Source organism: Gekko japonicus, unplaced genomic scaffold (genome assembly GCF_001447785.1).
Source record: "Gekko japonicus isolate JY-2015 unplaced genomic scaffold, Gekko_japonicus_V1.1 scaffold171, whole genome shotgun sequence".
Taxonomy (NCBI): Eukaryota; Metazoa; Chordata; class Lepidosauria; order Squamata; family Gekkonidae; genus Gekko; species Gekko japonicus.
In genome coordinates this window covers 1,500,893-1,517,222 of record NW_015175975.1, presented here as the reverse complement: position 1 = coordinate 1,517,222, position 16,330 = coordinate 1,500,893, and the positions used below count along the sequence as shown (strand labels likewise).

Below are 16,330 nucleotides of genomic sequence, written 5' to 3'. Positions count from 1 at the left end.
CCAACCAGCAAGATTTCATGAAATTGCAAACAGAATTGAGTTGTCGCTAACATTCAGTCATGTGAGTGTCTCGATTCCAGTAGATTTAATTGGAACCAAGGGGGCTGAAGCTTTTGCCAGTTTGGTGTAATGGTTAAGAACATGGACTCTAATCTGGGAGAACCGGGTTTGATTCCCCACTCCTCCACTTGCACCTCCTGAATGACCTTGGGCAAGCCATAGTTCTTTAGGAGCTGTTCTTGAAATAGAGCAGTTTCTGTCAGAGCTCTCTCAGCCCCACCTACCTCAAAGGGTGTCGAGGGGAAGGGAAAGGAGTTCGTAAGCTGCTCTGAGACTCTTTTGGATAGTGAAGGGTGGGGTACAAATCCAATCTCCTCCTCCTCCTCCTCTTCTTCTTTGAAGATCTTATTCTACTTCTAAATAGATTAGTACAGGAAGAAATGGTGTAAGTGAGAGAATGTAGCAGTGTTCAAGTCCCAACCCCCAAAGCTCTGAGCTCTGTCTGAGTGAGGAGTTATTGCAAAAGGGGATTAGACTCCCCTGTCTGGTGGTTTCTCTGTGACTGAGAGAGAGGGCCCAGAGTCTGAAGATGTCACAGCTCTCTATATATTTTAAAAGAGGAAACAAATTTGTGGAACTATCATAGCCGATATGGTATAGTATTTAGGATATCTGAATATGATATAGGGACTCAGATTGGATTCTCAGCTCAGCCACAAAATTTTGCTTGATGATCTGACACCAGTCCATTTATCTTTGCTTTTGGACACAGTTTACCAAGCTACCCTAGTCCATGTTATAATAACCCAAGACTACACTAGAGCAATGAAAAATTCATTACATGGTGCTGCTATAGAAGACAACATAGAAATTGCAATTCGTCCAACTGGTTCGTGCTGGCTTGTCATTCATCAAGTCCAAATATTCTCTACATGACAGCTGTTACAAAATCTTTGAGTTGGCAACCTGTGTATTTCTATGCCCCCCTCTATCTCCTTGGAAATTTGACAAACCTACTGCTTCTGGTTTTGATTTTGACTTCCACTTTGACTGCCCCTTTGTTATGGAACAGCCTTCCAGGGTCAGTTAGAGAAAAAAAATCTTGGTCTTCAGAAGGTGGGGCTAATTTCAATTGAACAATTTATTTGAGGACAATGGCAATAGAAATCTAAGCAGTAACACCCTTCTCACTTGCCTGAAGTTAGTGGATAAAGAAGCTTGAATCTTTATTTCAGATTGAGCTGGTCATTTTTTAGAAGGCTTCCTTTTTGTTTTCTTTTGGCTGTTATGGTATGTGTATTGATTGAATCACTTGATTTGTTTGAACTATTCTCTGAAAACCACACTGAGGTCTTTTTCAGGGAAAATGCAATTTAGATTCAGGCAACTGCTCTGACAGAAACTGCTCTTTTCAAGAACAGCTGTGCCAAAACTATGGCTTGCCCAGCAGGTGCAAGTGGAGGAGTGGGGAATCAAACCTGGTCTTCCCAAATTGGAATCCACACACTTATCAACTACACCAAACTACATTATTTCCTGAGACCATATACCTCAAGGCCACAGGTTTAAGCAAACAAGAAGTTAATTTTATTTATGGCTTAAATACAACATTGGAGTGAATCAGGGAAATGATTACAAAGTTTCTCCACATTTGATCTTTTGAACAATAGCTATATTCAGCTCTTTGAGATTCTTTGTTACAAGATGACCTTCAGTTAGCAGCAGTCAGCTATTCTCCTGCACTCCTATTCTCCTGAACAGTCTGCCTCAAGATTACTACATCTTCCATCACCAAGCTTTGACTCTCCCTGAACTAATGGCTGTTTGGCTGTCAGCCTTGCATCAACATTCTGCCAGCTTCCATTGGTTTCCCTCAGGGAGAGTGGGAGCCTAAACTACATGTCAACCTGTAGTCCTTCATATTAGTAATTTCCATTATTTCCCTTTTCTTCCTATCAGATGTTCCCTGTTGTTCAGCTCAGGCCTTAGCATAATAATATAGCATTTGGGGGCAAAGATGCTACCCAGAAGGCCAACACTGGAGGCTAAGATGGAGAAGATCTCCACGGCCACCATGGATTTTCCCTTGGTGCTCAGGTAGGTGGGAACAAAAGACATCCAAACACTGCAAAAGATCAATAGACTGAAAGTGATAAATTTAGCTTCATTAAAACTGTCAGGTAACTTTCTGACCAAGAAAGCCACCACAAAGCTAACAATGGCCAATAAGCCCATGTAGCCCAGGACACAGTAAAACATGGGGACAGACCCCACATTGCATTCCAGTACAATGGTGTCAGTCTCTGAGTGCATATCAACATCCGGAAATGGGGGAGAAGTTGCCAACCATGCTAAACAAAGGGCTGCTTGGAAAAGGGAACAGGAAAAAGGACAAAAGTCACAAAAGTGATCCCCAGTGGCTCTTTGTAAGACAAAAAAGTCACATCTTTCGGAATGCATTGATTTTGTCCCAGGTTCGAATATTCATGTTCTCTGCAAGTGATGCACTCATCCAAGTCTGTAAAAGAGAAATAGGTAGAAGGAAGACAACCTCAGTGTATCCTATAAATATTCCTATATCTCATTCTTCAGGTGGATCATTTTGTGGGGATAACATGCCTCCACATCTCACTCTGCAACCAATGCTTACCTGCAGGAGTTTCTGTTGGTGTAGGGCTTGACAATTCCAAAGGCAGGCAGATTATTTTGTTGTAGTTCCCTATTAAAAATATATCACTCCTGTGGCAGATGATGTATTTGATTGTGGGATATTTTGAAGTGTCTTCAATCTCAAATGTCTGATGTAGTTTCTAATGGAGGGATATTAAACTGAGAGGACACAACTGGCCCAAGGTTACACCACACCAGAGCTAAAGGAAGGTGTATGGGTCTTAGCTCACTGAAAACAGCCAATACAATCAATACTACTGATGTTGGCCCTATTTCTTTGGGACTCCCGTATTCCCTTGGGACTCAGCTTGGAGAAAATCTTACTCATTCTGTTACATTTCACAATCACTCATCAGCACAGATACCATGAGTGTGTATTGGGATAAAATGTGGTGGTAGTGTTGACGTATTGTATATAAACACATCTCAAACCTTATTCACTATATATATATGGCTGTGGTGCCTCAGAGGTTAAGACGCTGAGCTGCAGACTGGAAGGTTTGCAGTTCAGCAGTTTGAGACCCTAGTGCTGCATGACCGACTGAGCTCCCGTCTCTGGCACCAGCTCCTGCCAACCTAGCAGTTTGAAAGCAAGAAATTGCAAGTAGATAAATAGGTACCACTTTCTTGGGAAGGTAACAGCGTTCTGTGCACCTCAGCGTTTAGTCACACCGGCCACATGACCATGGGAAAGTCTTCAGACAATGCTGGCTCTTTGGCTTAGAAATGGAGACGAGTACTGCCCCCTAGAGTTGGATTAGACTGGCTTTCGAGGAAGGGAACACTTTCCCTTTTTCATACACACACACACACACACACACACACACACACTAGCCTGTGCTTCACTACGGTATTTAAATTCTGTAAATCCAGTTATAATACTGATGATGTGAAGTCTGAAATGTAACATTTGTTGTAGGAATTCTAATTGAGAAGATTGTAGGTGTAAAAAATGAAGTGAGACATACATACTCCCCCCCCCCCTATGACCTTTCTGAAGACCACATTGGGGGTTCTGCCCTCAGGTACATGGCTCAGGTACAAGGATCACCAGTCTGCTTGGTGAGCTTACTCTGGAGCAGGCAACATAGAACTGTCCATTTAAGAAGCAGTTATCTGTTAAGCCAACTTCTGCCACCTTCCACGAAAGGGATGGCCTCTCTACTTGTGTTCCTGGATTGCTTTGCTCATACGGATACTATATTGTTCTGAGCACTTCAGGGTGATCTTGCTGGTACTTGGCCTGCACAGCTCAGTGCGCCACAGAACTACTATGTGCAAATGTATTTTCTGCATTCCTAAGTTGCCTCCTCTTTGTAGCATTGGTGCATCTGGCTCAATGTTTGCCAGGAGCTTTCTTGGGGGGCAGTAAGAGGTGAGAGGTATGAGGGGGAGCTGGTGTGAGGGAGTGGTGATGTGGTGGACATTTATTCAGGTTCATGAGGGAGGAACACATTGAAATGGCTCCTGGAAAGGTCCTTTACTATCTCCCCATGAACATTCATTAACTCAATTGTCATGTTGACTTTTCTGTTCAGGAGTCTTGAATCGTTGATTACTGTAACTGTGGTCAACTGTCTTCAGTCTGTGTTTTTACCTCAGAACATTGAGAGTCACAGCTGAGCAATCAGAGAGAGGTGGGTGCAAGCAGGCAGGTTTTACTTCAGAACTCTAAACTACACAGTTGACCAATCGGGGGGTGAGGAGAGGAGGCAGAAGCCTGCCAGGCACATGGAAAACAATTGGGGGAACACATTTCACCCTTTTTTTCTCCCTTAGGAGTCATGTATCTCAGAAATCTGCATGGGAGGGTTGACATCATAGTAGGAATGCACTCTCCTTATTTTGGGTTTCTTGGTGCAGGGGTTTGGCCTGGGCATTGAATTTGGGGGGGAGGGCATCCCCCCCTTTTACAAAATTTCTTCTAATTTATGTTACATTTAAAAAGTGGGACATAAATACATATTCAAAACACCATCCGAGCAATCAAATATTAAGCAAGTTCATATGACCCAATTTTCTAGAACCCACATTGTGAGAAGAAAAATAACTTAATAAAGGAAACCACTTTTCTATAAATTTTGAGTATATTTCCATAGTGGGTGGGAGTGTGGCTAAAGCCATTGGTGAGGCTGGGCCAGCAGCATCACTAAGGTGATTCCCATCTCACCCCCTCTCCTACACCTGACAGGCAGCTGCCTGTACAGTATAGAAGGGGGAGGGGTATTGCAAGCCATTGTAGAGGCTGGGCTGGCAGGATTGCTAAGGCATTACTGCTGGGGTGAACTCCCTGATGCCTTTAAGCACCCTGACCCTCTCCTGCATCTGACAAGCAGCTGCCTATCACGTGTAGGAGGTGGGGGGAGCAAGTTTGAAGCCATTGGGAAGACTGGGCCAGCAGCGTTTCTGCACCTCACAGGCGGTTGGCCATTCCTGATTTCCTCAACTGTCATTAGCTCCCTGCAGTCTCCTGTAACTGTCTTTTTTAAACCTCAGAACACTGAGCTCTGCTAACCAATCAGAGGTTGGGGGGGGGGCAAGGAGGCAGCAACCTGGCAGCCACATAGGAAGCAATGGGGGGAGCACATTTGACCCCTTTTGACTCTCTTAGGGGTAGAATTTCTTTTAAAAATCCCTTCTTAGTGAGCATCTTTCCCATGGTAGGAGTGCTCTCCTTGAATTTCATGTTTCTTGGTCCAGAGGTTTAGCCTAGCTGTTGATTTTATGGTGAGGGGACCCAAAGCAGCCGACAATGTTCTCCTGTCTTCCATTTTATCCCCAGCACAATCTTGTTAGGCAGGTGTGGTTTGGAATGTTTCCCCAGTCCAGGGTCATCCCGCAAGCTTCTATTGAAGAGTAGGGATTTGAAACTATTTCTCCCAAATCCTACTCCTATACTGTACCCACTGAACTATACCAGCTTTCATCTCAGCATTGAGGGGTGCAATCCTCTTTAGGACTGGGCTGCAGATCTCTTACCCTTCTGGTCAGAAATCTTCCCTTCTGGGCATGGTCTGCAGTCATAGCAGCAGAATGGTTCCCCCTCCTTCATTTCCTTCCTGTGACCTGGATGGCAACTTTCACTGCAGACAGAAAGGGGCTGTGTCTAAGGTATAAATGAGAGAGGAAAACGGAAAATCAGCCTGTAATGGATCTAAAAAAGATGTTGTGTTTCTCCAAATTATTAATGTTAATAGGCCAAGATTTTCACTTCACACCTGTGGTGTGCAGTAAGCTTGAGACATTTACTACCAAGTTTAATTACTCCAGCAGGGTTTTCTCATGTATGAAAATGAAGAAGAATTACATGAGTTGTAAATAGCTGGAGAACAACAGGCCCCATTAAGAAGCTACTTACTCTTTTTAAAAAGTTGACATGAACTTTTCCTGCCTGCTCTGAATCAGCCCACAGTGGCTCTTCCTTCTGTTGTGTGGTTTCAAATCAGTCTTTGTACTCAACACATTTCTCATTTTTTTTAAAAAAAGGGAATGGAGAACCACAGTGCATTTTAGCATGTATTCTTCAATGGAGGCTTCTCCAGATTGTGTAGATCAATCTTACCTGGTTAAACCAGCTGTTCCATGTAATGGAATCTTCATTAATAGTAAGCATTAGTTCTGCAGGAGCTTCTGGATGAACCTCTCCAATTTTGACTTTAAAAACAGACTGATTTGGGAAAGCAAGCCAGTTGATGATATCATACCCTGTTGCTATCTCTCCACTAGCGTCAAATGAAATATTGTCCCCAGCGCTGTTATTAAATGAAGCCCTTTTCAAGAAGTGGTGAAGCTAGATTGAAAAGGGAAACAAAAACTGAGCTCACCTGTTCACTGGAAAGGAACAGCCTTTGTTAATAATTACTTCTTAGTGGAATTTTTAAAAGGAAATTTATGAAACGGCATGGCCTGAGTTTTTAAAATATTTTTTTCCTTTTTATTCTTTTTTATGATTATTGTTGACATTGCACACATTCAGATTTTCTTCTTTCTTTTTTTGTACGTATTTATTTCAGAAGGAAATGTATCTCCTAGCTGTAGTTTTTTGTTGCTCACCAAGGTGTCAGGAAATTTAAAAGAAATAGACTCTCAACATTGGGTTCTTTCTCAAGAGCATGGAATCTTCAGTGAGATGCATGGAAGTGTGAAACACAGAAAATACAAATTTGATACAAAGACTTTGATAGAATAGGTCCCACAAATAGTAAGATGAAAACTAGAATCCTCTTCTTAATGATTCTTCAAATAATGATTATTAAGAAATGCTTTATGGCCCAGAATTTACATCAAAGCTGACAATAATTGATTCTTCAGAGGGTACAGGACTCCTTTTACAACCTAATAAGTACACAAGTTGAAAGTGGGGTAGGTATGATGCATCTCCCAGCACCAGAGCCATCCACCTCCACAGACAGGCAGATGGTCCTAGCTCAGGAAGAACAAAGGATATAAAAGTCATGCTAAAGCAGCACAGCTTGGGAGACCAAAAGGGACAGAGCAAATATTCCTCTTTGGATGGGAAAAGAAAAATGACCCCCAAGGGCTGTGCCATGCAAAGATTTTCAACCCCCTGGACACAACAAAGAAGCTTTATTCTATCTCTGTACTCTCTTATCCAGCTTTCCTCCTTCTAGAAGCTATCTCACAGTAGAGATCCATCACAATGGCGGCATGACCATACATGAACAAAAGGGGGGGGGACCTAAATGAAGACAAGAAGAAGGAGGAGGAGAAGGAGGAAAAGGAGATAGGATTTATACCCCTCCCTTCAGGAGGAGGAGGAGATGGAGGAAAAGGAGATAGGATTTATACCCCTCCCTTCACTCGGAGTCTCAGAGCGGCTGACAAACTCCTTCCCCTGCCCACAACAGACACCCTGTGAAGTAGGTGGGGCTGGGAGAGCTCTGACAGAAACTGCTCTTTTTCAAGAACAGCTGTGCCAGAACGATGGCTTGCGGAAGGTCATCCAGCAGTTGCAAGTGGAGGAGTGGGGAATCAAACCCAGTTCTCCCAGATTAGAGTCCATGCACTTAGCCAATACACCAAACTGGTCTCCAAGGTAATGGATCATTTCTGAAACTTGTTACTCTAAGAATAAATGTCCTGTTCTGTTCTCTCCACATTATAGGATGCCTACAGTATGAATGGCCCAGGCTAGATTGATCTTCTCAGATCTCAAAAGCTAAGCAGGGTCAACCCTAATTTCTACTTATATGGGAGACTACCAAGGAAGTCCAGGGTCACTATGCAAATGGCAAACAACCTCTTACTATCTCTTTCCTTAAAAACACTGCAGGGTTTCCACAAGTCAGCTACAACTTACTGGCACTGTAAATCCCTGCAGTGTTAGAGGAATGCATTTGAATCACTTTGTTTTGATCTTTGGTCATTCCACTAATATTTCAAAATGCACTAATTTCTTAACGTGTTAAATTTGGGTAGGTTGATCTTGGTATCCACATTTGCCCTGGGGTGAACAAGGCTGAAGCATGAAGAATGGTGGCATTTTTAGCTGGGTGGGTGGGTAGATGAGTGAAGAAGATAAATTCACAAATGATTTCCGAAGAGAAAGTTTACTGCACAGATAGCATCCTATTCCAGCACCAAGTCTTTCTAAGGAAAATATCTGTGTGTCACAATGGGCTGACTGAAGTGACATTTCTTTGTCTCCATCATTCTTCTGTGTCCGTAACAGGATGAATTCAGGGTACGTAAAAAATGTGGAGCAACATAGACAGCATTGTGGATACTGTAGCTGGGTATGTGGCCTGTGCAGATGGGGCCCTCTGCATCAGCTACTGTCGATCCACTGGGGTGGAAAGGATCTCAGCCTTGTGAAAGGGAAGGCCTTGGTGATTCAGGAAAAGGCTGATCTGGAGCTCAGCAGAGCGGGTGGCCTGGTATGTAGATCATGTGGTCTGGAAACAATTCTTGGACTTGTGAAAGGGAAGGCCCTGGTCATTCAGGCCAAGGCTGACCTGGAGCTCAGCAGGAGTGGGTGGTTTAATGTGCAGTTCAGTAATCTGGAAATGATCTCAGCCTTATGAAAGGAAAGGCCCTTGTAATTTAGTCAAGGGCTGACTTGGAGTTCAGCGGGAGCATTTGGCCTGGTGTGCAGATGGTGGTGTCTGCTTTATTGCCATGTCGAGAGTGGCATGGCATGGGGGAACCCGAGATATTTGGACAGGGCTGACCAGAGGGTGAACCAGGATCTGAGGTATGCAATGGCAGATGGGTTGGGTCAATTCTTACCCCGTCCTGGTAGACTTGTGGCAAGGGCAGTGGGTGGCTTTAGACTGCTCGCTGGGCACAAGGTCCTAAGCAGAGGCTTGAACTTGGTGGTGGAAGGTTAGTGTGAGAAATGGAAAAGCAGATCCAGTGAACATCGTATGGCACCTTACCTGGTAGGGGTCAAGGGGTCCATCAGGCTCAGCATTTGGGCTTTGCAGTCCAGTGCAGGGAATGAGGATTGCCTTTGGGACCACGCTTGCTAGGTTCCTCATCTCTAAATTTTGTGGCTTGAGAGGGGAGCTCCAGGGCAGCACCCCATTTTCCATGCCAGCCAGTAGTGAGACAGAAGGATGACTCACATCCAGGGCAAAGGTGGATTGCTCAATACATGGCAAGGAGGTGGTCCAGGGCGACACCTGCCCTAGACCAATTTTTCATTTGGGGTTTGCCCTTGCCACAAAAGGTGTAAAGAGTTAATAAAATGCCCTTAGATAAACCCAATCCTGTGTCTGTGTCTTTCTTCTGACTGCCGGGGGGGGGGGTAGCTAAGATGACCGAACTGAGAAATGTGAAAGCAAGGAAGACCCTTTAAGCATAACCCAAATAAAAATACCACAATACAAGAGATATTCTTCATGATTAATTGGTGGCACCCCAAGAGAAGGAGGCTGCTCAAGGAGAAAGGAAGAGAGAGGGGCCTTGAAGATCTGAGACCTGGGATGGTGGCAGAAGATTAAATACATTTCTTAAGGAAGAATGATTCAGATATAGAGTCTGATGCAACCACTTTTTTATTCAGTCTTACTGAATTCCCCTTCTTACCACACCTTCTTTCCCACATGATTTTTATATAGGCCCCCTTTTCTCTTTTATCATTATTATTTTTATTATCAGTCACCTCTCTCTAAACGGTTCTCTAACTCAAATGTAAAAAAAAATCACACTCCTTGGAAACACACATGAGTGCCTATACCATTTGAGCATCATATTCGAAATACCAACTTATATCAACTACATGTCTTATTGCCACTCTATGTTTGCTTTCATTATTACAGTAAACTGTGGAGCAAATGATGAACAAGGCTGAAGCATGAAGAGTTTTGTCATTTTTAGTTGGATGGATGTGCAAAGGAGTGAAGTAAATGAACTTATGAATGATTTCTGGAAAGATAGTATGCTGTACAGATTACATCTTCTTCCAGTCCTCAGAATCATGGTTTTCTTTCTACCTAAGATATTTACCTGCCATGATGGTTGACTGAAGAGGTTACATTTCTTTCTTTCCATCATCCTTCGGTGTCCATTACAGGATGAATGCAAGGCATGTAAAGCATGTGCAACAGCATAGACAGCATTGTAGATACTGTAGCTGGGGCCAGTCATACTCATTTCAAAAATATCTGCAGGAAGGCTCTCCAGCTGCTCTTCTCCTGTGCAGTTCTTATCAAACTCTTTCTCCAGTGGTGAATCTGAGAAATGACAGAGGAATGCCTGCTCCCAGAAATCCCTGATGAAGCCATCTCCTTCCGTCCAAAGAGGCTTTCTGCTCTTAAGAAATTGCTGGAATCCTGGTGGTTGATTCGTGTGAACTATGAAGGATATAGCACCATGAAGGACTAGTTTGTCCCAATTTCTTTGATAATAATAGGACACAAAATCCATCTGAATGGTCATAATATATATTTTCCCTTTAAGCGTTGCTGTCGTGAATTCCGTCTCTGAGAATTTTTGAGACCATCTCATGTATGAGACAGACTCACTGTCTCCATAAAGGACAACTGCATTGGCTTTACTCTCCATTACAACATCAAATTTTTCCAATTCTTCTTGGATCATGGTAAAATAATAATCTATGCTTGTCACCTGTAGGATTTTTTCTGTGAAGGCCAAACAGATGCCATTTTGAAAAAACAGAGGATGCAGGGCTTGCTGAAATCTTTCTCCACGTTCATCATCCACAACAATGAGCCCAATCCACATCCACCTGAAATGCAGAATTAATTGGAGAATCCCCTTGTATTGCTTGACTTCATTTGGCACCATCTGATAGACAGAAAGCCCTGATGATTTTTCATTCATTACTGAAGCAGAGCCATAGGTGAGCTAAAGGAATTGAACATTGAGAGGAAAATGTAGAAAATGAGTTTGAAAAGAATTTCAAAATACCACTTCCCTTTGGGAAGGAATCCATAGTCTACAGAGAAGTTCACACTTTCCAGTTGAGTTTTGTTTTTGTTTTGTTTTGTTTTTTTCAATCAAAGACAGATTTATGCTTCAATTTGTGCCTGTTTATGGAGATGAAATGAAAATGGGTTCATTTGCTTGGAATGTGAAAAGCATGAGAGGGGGCTAGATGAATACATCTGATGCTGATCTTCATTTCTATGACAGGTTCTACTCTCATAAAGTTTCTAGTGAGTGTCATAAATGTAGTTAACCCGTAGCAACAAATTAGACCAGAAGTGCAGGGACAAATTTAAAATGATCACAGCTTCCGATCTAGATGAATTTGAATTGAAAAGCCCTATTTCTGAATCTAAGACATGTGTGTGTTTAGAACCAATGATTCTTCCTTTTAAGACTTCTGGGTCTTTCCCTGTGTTCTACTCTTAAATTTGCTTTTTTTAAAACATAAAAATACTCTGTAAAATATTTTGTATGGAGGATCATTCAATCATGTAACTATACAAAATGTGATGTGGATGTTCATATTCTGCATACCCAGCCTACCTGCACAATACTGTAGAGAGCTAACACATTTGCTATGTAGAGGGAAGTTTCAGCTTCAAGTCCTCCAATGACTGCTATCAGATTGTTCTGGAAGTCACACTTGTAGTTGGGGACAAATCTGTTCTTTGTCGAAAGAAGTTCTACTGTGGCATGATAGGTCTCTCTTGCTTTGAAGTAGCTGTTCCAGATGTGGAAGCCCAAGGTGACATTGGGTAAGATCTGGAAGTTTTCATTGATTTCCTTCAAAGGAAATGCCATAGCCAACACATGTTGATAATGATTAGTCAGTACACTACAACAAGAATCAGCAAGAAACTAAGCAGAATTGATGTAATATTATGGTTCCCCAGGCTTAAATACTCATATCTGACTAGAAATATTGACTACCACACCATGGATGGGGCCCAGGTTATAATGGGATTCCCTCCACTCCATTCCATGAGAAATTCAATCCAGCTCTCATTCCAGAGATTATTTCTGTGTATTTTAGATGATCATCTGATTTTTCAATATCCCACCGGAGAGTCAGAACTGTGAGACTCTGTAATCTAATTACCGGGGGGAGGGGGAGTTGGGGATGCATCTGTTTTTTGTACAGAGAAGTTCTATCATGATATGATATTCCTGTTTTACACTGAAGTAGGTTTTTGTAGATTTGGAAGCCCAGAATGGCATTCAGTAAGATTTGCAGGTTTTCATTGATTTCCTTCACAGCAAATGTCACAGCCAAGATCTGTTGATATTAACTAGGCCATACACTATGAGAAGAATCAGAATGCCCTCAATAAAAGAATTAAAAAATAAGATCTTGGAAATAGCTGAAATAGATAGAGTAAATATGGAATTAAAACAGAAACCTGAGGAAGAGTATTGGGGAAAATGGGGACTAATATATAAATGGCTGAAGATAGGGGAAATAAATACCAATGAGAGTTAGGCTAGTCTTAAGAGAGATAATAAAAAGGATATAAGTGTAAGAACACTGTTTAACTTGAATTAGACATTTTGAGAGTTGTAATATGTTGATTGAATATGAAGTTGGAGAATGTTAATGGAAACAACATTCTGTTTCAAGTAGTGTATCGAAGATTGTTGAATGGTGTGATAGTACTGTAAAACCGAATAAAAAGATTTATAAAAAAAGAGAAGAATCAGAATGCAACTAAGCAAAATTGATATAATATTATTGTGTGTGATGCTCAATTATTCATAAGTTAACAGAAATATTGTCTAAGGAATTAGTGCTACAGATTGGTTCAAGTGGTATTCAGAATCTATCAACTCTATCCCATTTGAAATTTCATCTCTCTCTAATCCAGAGATTGTTTCTGCAAATTTCAGGTGATTCGCTAATATTTTAATAACCCTCAAGAGAGGCAGTGCTCTTAGACTCTGTAATGTAATTAAGTGTCTATGTCCCACAGAAATTGAACCATTCTTTAAAATAGGAGTGTCTTCACAACCATTGTCCTTGAACTCCAAATTGGAATTATCAAAGATTTCTGGCCTATCCAATGAGCTATATAGGAGTGTGAGGGTGTGAACATCTAGATTCAAGCACTATATCCAATCTATTCAAATTCCATTATCACCCACATCTGCATAGTGGGTCTCTTTTGATAAATACTAAGTTTTCTATTATGAAAGAACTTGGAAATTATTAAGTTAGTGTTTTCCATATAGAAACACAGTGAACAATACTCAGTGTCCCTCTCTTCCCTAAAGAAGCATGGAATGGAAACAGGATGGCTGGCAAATTAAGAGAGAAATCCAAATTAATCTTTGCATTCCTAGATGAACAATTTATCAGCTATTGTCATGAAATACACAGATAATATGTATAAGGTGAAACAAACCTTCCTTACAAGGGTATATTATATCCCTTATAGCTGAGTAGTTTGCTGAAATCTATCATTTCTGAAACAACATCGATAAGAGAAGTAATTCCCCCAATGATGAGATCTCCTTCTTGATAATATGTGTGAAGACTTGAGAGGGGTTCACTCATGGTGCATTTTGCATTATGGACTTTACACGTGGATAGATCCATCAGCACTAAAAACAACACCACGAATGATGCCATTCTGGAATTGGTTCATCCCATTAAAGAGTCCTGTCTTATCATGTGAATACTGAAGTAATTCCAGTTCAAAACTATCTGACATGCATGACCTCCTGAATATAATTTCACATATCATAGATCAGATTGACAGAATCCTATCTGTCCCTAACACTTCTATCAACTTGGAATTTGAAAGGTTGTATTTCTAGTATCATCTGCCACCCCCCACCCCCCGGTGACCATTTAGATACCATAGGGATTCTGAGAAGTAACTACAAGAATGTTGATAATTATAGAGGAGTTTTCCGTAGAAATGCTGAGAAAAATAAACATGTTTTGTTAAAACTTTTCTCTTCACTTCACTGGACTGCTAAGTACAAGTGGTGTCCCCAGAATGTAACTGGAATGAAATTCTGGGGATTTGTACTAGATTACTTTATCTCATGATTGTTTTTTCTTGCCTTCACCTATTTTAATGGATTTCCTTGCATGCATAAAAAAATGGACAGGTTGCCTGAATAACAATGAAAGGATCACACCTCTAAGCAGGTTAAGCCGGGATGGCTTTGAGTACATCTGCTGTGTCAGTTTGAACCATTATCTGTTGAGTTTAATGGGCTAACCTGACCTGACCTTGACCGTAGAGGGAAGTTGATTTCCCTCTTTCACCAGGGGAAAAGTAGCAGAATGAAACTCATCTACCAAAGCTATCCAGAATTTATTTGAACGGGGCCGCAAACTTTTTTTTAATGGGATGAACTGCTGCCTGGCTCTACTTGAATGAAGTGCTGTTGATAGAATATGTGTATTTGCCTAGCAGTCATAATTCATCATGAAGTTCTGAGCACACTAATTCCATCAGTTCATTTGCCCAAAAAGGCTAACACTTTTTTATGTTATTTACAACAATGTGGTTGAAGAAAGTCACCAAAAGATCAGTCAGCAATGATACTCTGTGGTATGGAGATGGAATGGTTGTTTGGGTTGTGTAGCTTGGCAACAAGGTTAATATATTGCAATTCATTCTCTCACTTAACTTTCCTTTGCTGCTCTGGGGAGCTGAAATAGAAATGGAAGTTAGAGAATCCAGTTCACCCATCTTTGGCTGGAGTACAGTTTTGTGGTAGACCCCTTTGACTGATGTGTGGGACAGTGATTGGGTGTTATCCAGTGTTCCCTCTAAGCTGAGTTAGTGTGAGCTAGCTCACAGTTTTTCAGCCTCCAGCTCACACATTTTTGCCTTACCTCAGGAAGGAGGGCTCCAGAGAAAACTAATCTATGCTGTAGCCCAATCGCTTGCTCACAACTTTAATGCCAGTAACTCACAAAGTAGAATTTTTGCTCAAAGGTCTCAACAGCTTAGAGGAGGAATTGGTGTTAGCATAGTTACACCTCACATCAGGTGAGTAACAGGCCCCGGGGATTAAGGAGGTATTTTGTTACCCAGCTCAGTCCTTGTGTGGCATCCTCTATATGCATAAACCCTATGGTTGCCATCCTCTTGGTAGGACCCAGAGACCACCCAGAATGGCATCTATTTCCAGACTACAGACATCAGTTCCCCTGGAGGAAATGGCTGCTTTGAGGGGTAGACTCTGTAGCATTATACGCTTCTGTGATCCCTCCCCTCCCCCAATCTCTTCTGTGCTTCTGTGATCCCTCCCCTCCCCCAATCTAACCCTTCCAATGCTCCACTCCACAAAGCAAGTTCTGGTTCTGGTTCGTGCTTTGTGCCAGAGGTCTTCTGCCCAGTTTATTTAAGGAGCTCCATACTAATGAAGGGGGATTTTCTTGGCAGTCAATCCACAAGCAGTGGAATTGGCATGGGCATGGTTCTTTCACATCAGTATTTTCAAGGGTTCTGTTTTCATTGGTGGAATCATTGGTGGCATCACAGCACCCACCTTGATATCACAGCACCATGTCTTGATATTATGGTCATATCTCAAAAAGTGCCTCAAGTAACATATAACAATATACCATTGTAATGATGGGCTAAAGAAGTCCTCTGAATTCCCAGCTTTCATTGTATTTTTCGGACCATAAGACGCACCTGACCATAAGACGCACCTAGTTTTTAGAGGAGGAAAACAGGGAAAAAAATATTCTGAACCCTGGGGCTCAGTATTCGGTCCATAAGACGCACACACTTTTCCCCTCACTTTTTTTGGAAGAAAAACTGCGTCTTATGGTCCAAAAAATACGGTAAGTCTCTAGCCCCTATCCAAACATAAATAGTGGCTTTTCCCTTTTATTTCCTTAAGAGGGTCGGAGACAGAGTCTTATTGTTTTGTTTTTTTAATTGTTGCTGTTGTGTTTAATGAAAGATGGGAATTCAGAGAAATTGCTTAACCCATTATTATAATGGAATATTAATATAGCAATATCTTATTGCTTTAAAAAGTTAAAAAATATTTCTTCAGGGGGGGAGGAGAGGGAATGATTGAACAGTGTGGACAGTTCAATTATCAAAAAGCTGGCTGGCGGTGGGTGGAACAGAGAAAACAGACAGGCATATTACATATGAGGAAAAAGACGACTCAGAATCAGCTTCCAGAAAAAGATGGGGTTTAAAAAAACAATTCAGCAAAATGAGGGGGCAGGGGGGAAATCCAAAAGTGAAACTAAATGCAAAAAAAA

At 41.6% G+C, this 16,330-nt stretch overlaps 1 protein-coding gene across 1 annotated transcript in view; it reads right to left on the bottom strand.

The window, feature by feature from the left end:
- LOC107122977 (vomeronasal type-2 receptor 26-like) overlaps positions 1-16,330 on the bottom strand; it is a 38,482-nt gene that overhangs the window by 541 nt on the left and 21,611 nt on the right. Inside the window, exons 8-11 of the mRNA XM_015426127.1 lie at positions 11,629-11,920; positions 10,141-11,001; positions 6,233-6,460; positions 2,651-2,810 (exon numbers count right to left, since the gene is read on the bottom strand). Of these exons, the coding sequence (XP_015281613.1) occupies positions 2,651-2,810; positions 6,233-6,460; positions 10,141-11,001; positions 11,629-11,920 (1,541 nt within the window). The remainder of the gene's footprint in view (positions 1-2,650; positions 2,811-6,232; positions 6,461-10,140; positions 11,002-11,628; positions 11,921-16,330) is intronic.